Source organism: Myotis davidii, unplaced genomic scaffold, assembly GCF_000327345.1.
Source record: "Myotis davidii unplaced genomic scaffold, ASM32734v1 scaffold573, whole genome shotgun sequence".
Lineage (NCBI taxonomy): Eukaryota > Metazoa > Chordata > Mammalia > Chiroptera > Vespertilionidae > Myotis > Myotis davidii.
The window spans coordinates 2,044,709-2,054,347 of NW_006285997.1; the positions used below are offsets into that span (position 1 = coordinate 2,044,709).

At 41.3% G+C, this 9,639-nt stretch overlaps 2 protein-coding genes across 4 annotated transcripts in view; one reads left to right on the top strand and one right to left on the bottom strand.

Moving 5' to 3' along the window:
- Positions 1-9,639, bottom strand: part of DNAJB9 (DnaJ heat shock protein family (Hsp40) member B9) — a 28,756-nt gene that overhangs the window by 4,477 nt on the left and 14,640 nt on the right. Inside the window, exon 1 of one of the 2 annotated variants that reach the window (XM_015559699.1) lies at positions 1-65. The exons of the other annotated variant lie outside the window; for it this stretch is intronic. The gene's annotated coding sequence lies outside the window, so the exon portion shown is untranslated. Of the gene's footprint in view, positions 66-9,639 lie in introns of those variants that run through there. 2 annotated transcript variants of the gene reach the window in all.
- THAP5 (THAP domain containing 5) lies at positions 227-6,774 on the top strand. Of its 2 annotated transcripts, none has more exons than XM_006757194.2 (3): positions 227-434; positions 3,325-3,517; positions 4,071-6,774. In XM_006757194.2, the coding sequence occupies exons 1-3, from the start codon at positions 355-357 to the stop codon at positions 4,977-4,979; spliced, it is 1,182 nt and encodes a 393-aa protein (XP_006757257.1). In that variant the 5' UTR covers positions 227-354; the 3' UTR covers positions 4,980-6,774. The 2 variants fall into 2 exon arrangements, with proteins under 2 accessions (XP_006757257.1, XP_006757258.1); XM_006757195.2 differs by having other exon boundaries at positions 332-406.

Sequence of the window (9,639 nt, forward strand, 5' to 3'; positions counted from 1 at the left end):
TTCACCGCCGCCGCGTTCCCTCTCCACCGGCTCCCGACTGGCGCGCGGCCGCGTCCCACCTCCTAAGACCTACACGAAACGCTCCCCCATTGGCTCCTGCTGCCCCACGTGATCGTGGCGCCCTACGCGCACGTGGAAAACTGTTGTTGCTGTTCAGCCTCTGCGTCACTTCCGGATCCATCCCCCGAGGGGGCGGTGCTGAAGCCTGCAGAAGCGGAAGTGACTCGCCGTGGGCGGTGTCTTCCTCTACCCTGTCCACGCGCAGGCGCGGTGGCGCGGGCGGCCTGGGGTTGAGGAGGAGGGCCCCTCTGTGCCCGAGTCCGCCGGGTTTCCCTCGCGGGCCGCGCCGGAGCGATGCCTCGCTATTGCGCAGCGATTTGCTGTAAGAACCGGCGGGGACGGAACAGTAAGGACCGCAAGCTGAGTTTTTACCCGTGAGTAGTCCCTAGAGCAGAAGTGTCAGCCTGGCCTTGGGGCCGCGGGGTTCGGGCGTGTGGGGTCGGGGTTCGGGGTGTCCCAGGGCGCGGCCTGGTCCTGCGGGAGCGGGGCGTGAAGGCTCGAGCTCTGTCTGGACGCCGGGCCCGCTACGGGGACAGGGGCCTGTTGGGGTGACAGCGCCCGCGAAACAGACAGGTCTGCGAGGCGGTTCTCAGAGCGGTGCCCCGCCTCCCCGGACCCATTGCATGGACCTCACACCTGCCCACCGGAAGGGGGCACTCCAGGTCCGTTACCCGCCGCGAGCTGGGCCACGGGTGTCGTTTAATGCCACGTTCCCCGAGGAAACGGGGCCATTCCGGACGGAGGGGGTGGGGGCGGACCCAACATTGGAACCTGCCTCCTGCTCGGGCTCTGGATGCGATGCCGGCTTCATTCACACGGAGAACCGGGCGTTATGCCCAGTACGGAGGCCACCAGATATTTCCAGGCAAGTCCGTCCTCATTCTTCGGAAGAACCGGAAGGCAGTCTTGGGTCCTAGTTTGTAGAGTCCGCACTTGGTAGGTTCGGATCCTGGCCCCACTAACCCGCGAATGACTTCAACCCGCTGGGCTTATGATCGCTCACCTGGAAAGGGACTGGAGCTATAACGGTTCCTAACTCGCACTTACTGTGTAAAGGGATCGATCGGCACTGGGCACGCACTCCATGCTCAAGTGGAAAGCAGCATATTTAGAATATTCTGTTTCCTTTTTTCCTGTGTTTGAAAATAGTTCACTTAGCTCTAACCCAGCTGCCTCTCTTCAGTTCCCGCCTGACACACACACTTATTTCCTGAAGCCTGTTTACTTCAGGCCTGAAGCTCCCTGTTCAGGAATGACCAAGCCTAAGGCACATGGTTGGGATTTGGGGGGGGCGGGGGGGGGGTGGAGAGCCCTGCTTTTTGTATGGAAAACCTTATGTTGTTACTATTTTTTAAAAGTAGGAGATTATTATGTAATATGTGTCTTCGGATGTGTTCTTGTAAAATCATTGAAAGAAAAATAAATGACTGCTAAGTGTTTAATACAGTTTAATCCAAATCCATTTACCTATTTATTTTATATATATATATATATTTTATTGATTTTTTACAGAGAGGAAGGGAGAGAGATAGAGAGCCAGAAACATCGATGGGAGAGAAACATCGACCAGCCGCCTCCTGCATGCCCCCCACTGGGGATGTGCCCGCAACCCACGTACACGCCCCGGACCGGAATCGAACCCGGGACCCCTCAGTCCGCAGGCCAACACTCCATCCACTGAGCCAAACCGGTTTCGGCCCACTTACCTATTTAGACTGGCAGGAAAAAGTTTTCTGTGAAAGTCTGCCATTAGTCTAGTTTTGCCTGTAAGAAACATTGCCGTCTGCCAGAGCTTACTCTAAAGTAAGGCCACTGTCAGCACACGTATAAAGAGCTCTCAACTTTCTCTGTCTTTTCTATTTCATTCGTTTCATATTATAAAATAGATCTGAGTCTGTCTTTTCTCAAGGACATGTTTTGTTCTTTTCTTGTGTCATTTTCTCTTTCAGAACTTGAATTTTAGAGTTCCCAGTTCATTGGTTATAGGAAGCCTAGGAATGTTGGACTATATTACATGCGGATAGAATTGAGGGTGATTCTGGTAAAGAGAATGGAATATTAGTATTTCATAAGACTTGGTGTTCATTTTATTGTCAGCTAAACCATTTGTTTGAGTTAACTCCTTGTTTTAAACATATTAACATAGCCCAGCTGGTGTGGCTCAGTGGTTGAGCTTCAACCTGTGAATCAAGAGGTCAAGGTTTGATTCCTGGTCAGGGCACATGCCCGGGTTACTGGCTCAATCCCCAGTAGGGGGCGTGCAGGAGGCGGCCGATCAATGATTCTCTCTCATCATTGATGTTTCTATCTCTCCCTCTCCCTTCCTTGCTCTGAAATCAATAAAAATATATTTAAGTATGTATGTATACACACACACACACACACACACACACAGGCCCCGTGCATGAATACCTGCACTGGTGGGCCGGCTATTGGGAGGGGCCGCAGGAGGTTGGCTGGATGGCCCTGACCCCATAGGGCCAGTTGGCCGGCCACAGTGCTTGTCATAACTGGTCGTTTGGCTTTTATATATATACATATATGTACACACATATATATAAACATAAATAAGAGCCTAAAGCTTAATATTTTTAAACATTATAGATAAGAAATTGTTTCATTTGTAATATTAGTATGAAATACATTTGAATAGGACTTTGTAGTTTATACAAAGCTCTTTCCTAGTTCTAGGCCAGTGATGGCAAACCTATGACACATGAGTCAGAGGTGACACGCGAACTCATTTTTCTGCTTGATTTTTCTTTGTTAAATGGCATTTAAATATATAAAATAAATATCAAAAATATAAGTCTTTGTTTTACTATGGTTGCAAATATTAAAAAATTTCTGTATGTGACACGGCACCAGAGTTAAGTTAGGGTTTTTCAAAATGCTGACACAACTGAGCTCAAAAGGTTTGCCATCACTGTTCTAGGCAAACTACACAACAAAATAAAAATAGAACATAATTCACAGAAAATATGAATAGATTTTATTTTTTGTTGGGAGACGTGTTTATTTGAAGGGACTCTGAGCTTTGTTTTACCAGCCCTTCTGCTCAGACAAAGCTTTGCCTTGCACATCTTCCATCTTCGTCTTCTTCGCTGCAGAGCTGATGTGGTGTAATTGTCACGAAGGTGCCCATATGTGTGAGTTTGGTTGCCTTGCTCTTGCAGCACGTGATGCATAGATTACCTATACACGCAGGCCTGGAATCTGGCAAAATTGTAAAAATATAGCAAAATTTTCCTTTTTTAATTTCAGGTTTCCTCTACATGACAAAGAAAGGCTTGAAAAATGGTTAAAGAACATGAAACGAGATTCATGGATGCCCAGTAAATACCAGTTCCTGTGTAGTGACCATTTCACTCCTGACTCTCTCGACATCAGATGGGGGATTCGATATTTGAAACAAACTGCAATTCCAACAATATTTTCTTTGCCTGAAGACAGTCAGGTATTGGAGGCGGGGCCAGAGGGGAGAAAGCTGAACGGGGGTGGACTGCAGGGTGGCAGGTAATTGGGTGGAAGGCAGGAGAGGGAAAAAAAGATAAGTGCTGGGGAAACAGATACTTGAGCAAAAGAAAACTAATTTATGCTTTTACTAAACATGATAATTTTTTAAAACTTTAAACTATTGTGAAGCATAGTTTAAGGGGAGCAAAAAAAAAATAGCAGACATAAGTCATTAACTCATAAGTTAATGATCTAAGATATTTTTACTGGTCTTTTGAGTGATCTGAAATGTTTTCATCATATATTGAGGATGCTAAATGCTTTTTAAAAAACACTTGAAAGTCAACTTGAATTATATAGATAGAATTTTTTTTAACTGAAGAAATTTGCTTGGCCGATATACTGCTTAAAGTTGTAATTAAGTATTCAACACTGACTAATAAGAGAACAAGCCTAATAAGGACATCTTTTTTAGTATTTGAAAATATAGTAAAAATCTATTTTAGTATATACTGAAAATATATAAAATAATATTTGAAAATATTATTTTCTAGGAAAGAGACCCTTCCAAGAACAACTGTCAAAAGAAAAAAATAGAATATGAGAAAGACGTGTGCCTGAAAGCCAAGTCACAAGAATCATTTGCATCAAAAGAGCCAAAGAAAAATGCAGTTAATACAGGAGTCCTCCCTGAACATGCAGAATCACTACATTCATCTGCGTTGGTGAAGCCACCAGCTCCAAAAGCAGGAAGTACACACAATAACATATTAACTCTTAATCTAGTTAAACTGGAAGACACTGGAAAACCAGAATCTACCTTGGAAACATCAATTAACCACGACATAGGTGGTTTTCACACATCTTTTGAGAATCTAAATTCGACAACTGTTACTTTGACAACTTCAAATTCAGAAAGTATTCAGCAGTCTTTGGAAACCCAAGAAGTGCTTGAAATAACTACCAATCATCTTGCTAATCCAAACGTTACAAATAATTCAGTGGAAATTAAGTCAGCCCAGGAACATTCATTCTTACTCAGCACCATTACCCAAACGGTTGAAGAATTAAACCCAAATAAAGAGTCTGTCATTGCCATCTATGTACCCACAGAGAGTTCCAAACCTACAATTAATTCTTGTATGCCTGTCCAAAAAGAAACTGTAGAAATGGAAGACACAGACAGTGAAGACTCCTGTAAGGAGCTAGACTATGAGACAGGAGTCTTACAACTTGAACATTCTTACTGCAGACAGGATATAAATAAGGAGCGTCTTTGGCAGAAAGTCTCTAAATTACATTCAAAGATTACTCTTCTTGAGCTACAAGAGCAACAGACTCTAGGGAGATTGAAGTCTTTGGAAGCTCTGATAAGGCAGCTAAAACAGGAGAACTGGCTCTCTGAAGAAAATGTCAAGATTATAGAAAACCATTTCACAACATACGAAGTTACTATGATATAAAGACACCTCAAAGCTATGACTTTTATGTAAGCATTTTGCAGCCAAACCAGATTATATGTAAAGTGAACTTTTTCCTGCATAAATTTCTCTGCTTAATGAAGGTCAAAAAGTGCCCTAACATTATGAACCGTGTCCTGTTCTTATAGTGCTCATTTTTTTTTAGAAAAACTAGAGTGTTGTTGCACTGTAGATAAAAAGTTCTATTACAGGGTCATTTCCAAATTAGAGTTAACATATAGTGAAAAAGTAATATGAGTTTCTCCTAAAATGAGAGAACACAGGTATAGTAAAAAAAAATAAAAATAAAAAATAAATGAAAGGAAAAAAACAAGCCCAGAATAAAAGGATCAGGCCTGGTTCTATTGTTGGCATATGAATTAGGCAAGTTATTTATCAAGATTGAGCCTCAGTCTCTAACCTGTAGAATAAGGGCACTTATGAGATCTCTAATGAGGTCTGTTCCTTTATAGTTCCTTCCTGTTGCAGTCAGATACTTTTACTAGAACAACTTTTCTATAAGGTAATCTGTACTTACATAATACTGGGTGTGGGCCAGAATTTGAAATTATTAACAATTGAATTATCAATATTTGTGGAATTCTATGCTGTTTGACGACCTTTTGGCTAAAGTTATCCATGATAACAAAAGGAAAATATTCCTTTTATAATTTGATTCCAGTTGAACTAAAATGAGGAACCACCATTAGTCCAGTTCTTAGGAAAGGCACTTTAAACTTAAAAGAATGTGTATTTCAGTACCTTTTATGAGGTTGACCATCATTATACATAGTCATTTAAACTTCTTCACATCCTATATTTAAGATTATAATTTATAAACCAAAAATTTCAATGAGGTTCATTTTTTAAATATATATTACTATATTTTAGAAATCAGTTTGTATCTATTTAATATGTATAGCTTTTTAAAATGTGTGCTTGTGTTATTTTTAAAGTCCAGAATAATAGAGTAATACTTAATACTATACATTCCCATTTAAGAATATTTTATTAAAATTTATATGCAAGAAATTATAGATATGTCATGATGACCTTCAGGAGAGAAGTAGGAAAAATCAGTAATGATATATAAACAAAAAATACTCCATATATTCATATGAATTTAAGAAAAAATATAAAAGCAAAAACAGTGGTAACAATGTGAAAAATCAGTGATCTCTTCAAATTGGCAGTTAGTATAATTAAATATATTGCTGTTTATGGTATTGAGCAAGTTTCTATAAATCTGATTCTTAGTGTTTTTTTAAAATTAGGTTGGCAAACAACATTTTCTTTTATATAAAAAATGCTATTATCTTGAGGGACAGTTCTGACAAATCTATAAGGTAGCAATTATGTTTTTGGTCCTGGAAAATAGGAGCTCAATAAATATTAGTGGACTGCACAGCAAATAGTATACCAACAGTTCTGTAAATGCATGGTGATTATTTTTGGCTATTGCTTACTTTTTTCAGGCTAATAAAAGTAGTTGGTGTTATATGAATATATGTTAGCTAGTTATAAAAAGTTGATAAGAGGTATTCTTATTGGGTGACCACGGGGGAAAAACTTAACATTTTACATAAATTAAGAAATTTGGTAGATTTAATATATTACTTTTAAGTATTCCCATGTTGCATTTTGCTAATACTTCTTTAAAATTAATACAGATGAAAATGGCCTTTGTAAATCATCTAAAAATGTTACAACTCAGTTTATCACTGTATACCTTGTAACTTCTATTTGTTTAAAGTTATTTAGATTTCTTTAAACTTAATAAATCATAATATTTAAGATATTTGCTTGGCTTGTCTATATTCAGTTTTGGATGTTTTTAACCTGTTAATCTCTAAATGTTTCGGGGGGTTCTAGCCAAGTTTATTTTTTACTGGATTATTATAGGAGTCACTTAGCTAATTTTCAGTCCCCCACTTCCATATCATCCCGACTGCTGTCAGCTTTTACCCTGAGCTATAAATCTGTCACACACACACTGCTTAACTATGTTATTTCATATTTCCTGGAAAATAAAATTTAATGTTCAAAGTACAGAGTGTCAAAAAAGTAAATTCATAGATTAAATTTTCTTGATTATTGGACAAAAATTGCTTAAGATGACTGAACTATAATTCAGAATGCACAGTGATATATAGGACCGTCCTCACTGAAGCAGGAGCCAGTGTTGGAGCAAGCCTAATCTTTTCTTTTTTCTGTGCATGGTTCAGGTGTTCCATTAGTTAAAATGCATAGCAATTGAATATGCACAACAGACTAGAATATCATGAATATGGAATAAGTACTTTTATTGAGCTTGCTAACTTGCTTACTCTGGTTGAGAATGAACTCACTGACATGAGACGAGAATGCATCTGCACCATCGATGAACAAGGAGTCAGCTCCATGGTGTGGTGTTAAAATAACGAGCTTTTGAGCGAGTGAAAAGGGAAGGGCTCAATATTCAGGCTTTTCAAAGAATCTCCAGAAAGTCACTATATAAAGCATGCCCTCTCCTCTTTGGAAGATGAGTATGTTCAGGAGACACTTGTTTGCCTTGCAAACATTTGGTGCTTTGGAGTCTGAAACACCTTTCGGCACATGGACTTTCAGTGCACCTGTTTGGTTTCATTAATTTGGGGAATGACAAACGCACAGGGAAACCATGTGGAACCTAGGAAGGGCTCAGAGGACTGAAAAACCTGGCTTCCCTCACAAATACAATCTAGTCCCCTTGGTCAGTAGGCAGAAGTGCATTGCTGGGTATCACCATAGAAATCCATGTTTAAGAAAAGTACTGTAAAAAGCCTTTGAGAAAAAAGAAGAGCCAGTCCAAGTCACAGTGGGTAAGCTGCTCACTCCTTCCTTAGCAACAGCAAGACAGTGAGGGTGGAGAGGCACCATCAAGAATAGGAAGGGTTTTAACATTTGCCATGGGAGAAATTGCTTGCAAATTTACATAGAATGGCCCCACAAGCCTCTGCTCTGTCTTCTCCTTTTGTCAATCTGGGCAGATCTGAAATTAGAACTTTGGGAAACGTGGGGTAGGGGGAAAGTGGGGGATGGGGTGAGAGAGGAAGGTCCTATATATATCACTGAAGAATCAGTTCAAATATCACCTTTACTAAGTGGTCTCACACACACACCAGTTGTTCACCATGTCTTCACAAACTATACTAATAAAAGGGTAATATGCTAATTAGTCTGGACAGCCAAACGACCTTCCGGACATCCTTCCGGATGAAGTCTCGCTCAGTCCCGATCAGCCAAACCCCAGCAGCCAGCTAACCTACCGGTCAGAGCATCTGCCCCCTGGTGGTCAGTGCACGTCATAGTGAGTGGTTGAGTGGCATTAGCATATCATTAGCATATTACGCTTTGATTGGTTGAACGGACGACTGGAAGACCGGACACTTAGCATATTAGGCTTTTATTATATAGGATCATTCTTGCAATTACCTCTTTAAGTATAGTCTCTCTGGTTATACTGGAAGTTCCTAAGAGGTGGAAATCAAACTTGACTCATCTTTGACAGCGTAGGGAAGGAAAAAAATTCCTCTGCACCCACAGATTCAGTGTAGGGGTCTGTGAAACAAGCAGACAAAATACAGATTAAGGAGGAAAACAGTTCATGAGCCCATTAACGTGTGCATGGCACATACATGTGGCAGGATTCAGTCGGCGGGGGGGATGTCAGCACTCAGGGCTTATCTAGCATCTTAACAAAGAAAGGTGATATGGCAGAGCCTAATTTTCCCCTCCCCTTGAGTCTGGGCCAGCTTTGGTAAATTTTTTGGTGAATGAAATGTGACAGAAGTGATGTTCTGGGACTTCCGAAGCTAGATCATAAACAGTCTTGTAGCTGCTGCCTGGGGTTCTTATAACACTCAGTCCGTGGAGCAAGTTGCCATGTAGGAAGTCAGACTACCATGAGCTCGTCATGTTCTAGAGGTCACGTGAAGGTGCTCCAGTCGACAATTGAGTATAGGTGACACCACTTTGGACCCTCTAGACCAGCCCGTCTGCCAGCTGAAGGTCACTAAGTGACTTCAGTCAGCACCACATGGAACAGATGTCAAGGCATGCCACATACCTGACCAACGAACCTGAAACCTAATATGCTTGTTGTTTTACACCACAAGTTTGGGGTTGTTACACAGAAGATCCCCATAACACACACTATTATGCAAATGAAGGCAAACATCCCTACCATCTGGCCTTACAAAAACATCTACTATTCCAGATTAGTTGAGAGAGAACCTGGAAAAATGCCACCACCAAACCTGCCATGGTAAGTACCGTATTTGCCGGCGTATAAGACGATTTTTTGGCCCTGAAAAATATGCCTCCAAGTGGGGGGTCGTCTTATACGCCAGGTACACTTCAGATCGACTGCCCATAGTGCTTGCCCCATGCCATAGTGGCCTCCCGATGCCCACCCACTTCATTCCACATACCGTTCAGGCATCAGCAGCGCTGCTGGGTGTATGCTCGGCTGTTATGCGATTTTGCTGTTATGCGATTTTACCACACTCGCAAAATCGCAAACCGCCAACCATACACCCAGTATGGTATCGCGATTCGCGATTTTGCGCTATCATACTGGGTGTATGGTCAGCTGTGTGCGATTTTGCGAGTGTGGTAGAATCGCATAACAGCAAAATCGCAC

Coding starts and splice junctions, on each gene's coding strand:
- THAP5 (XM_006757194.2), top strand. CDS start 355: ATGCCTCGCTATTGCGCAGCGATTTGCTGTAAGAACCGGCGGGGACGG. Junction 435..3,324: donor CGCAAGCTGAGTTTTTACCC/GTGAGTAGTCCC, acceptor TTTTAATTTCAG/GTTTCCTCTACATGACAAAG. Junction 3,518..4,070: donor CTTTGCCTGAAGACAGTCAG/GTATTGGAGGCG, acceptor ATTATTTTCTAG/GAAAGAGACCCTTCCAAGAA.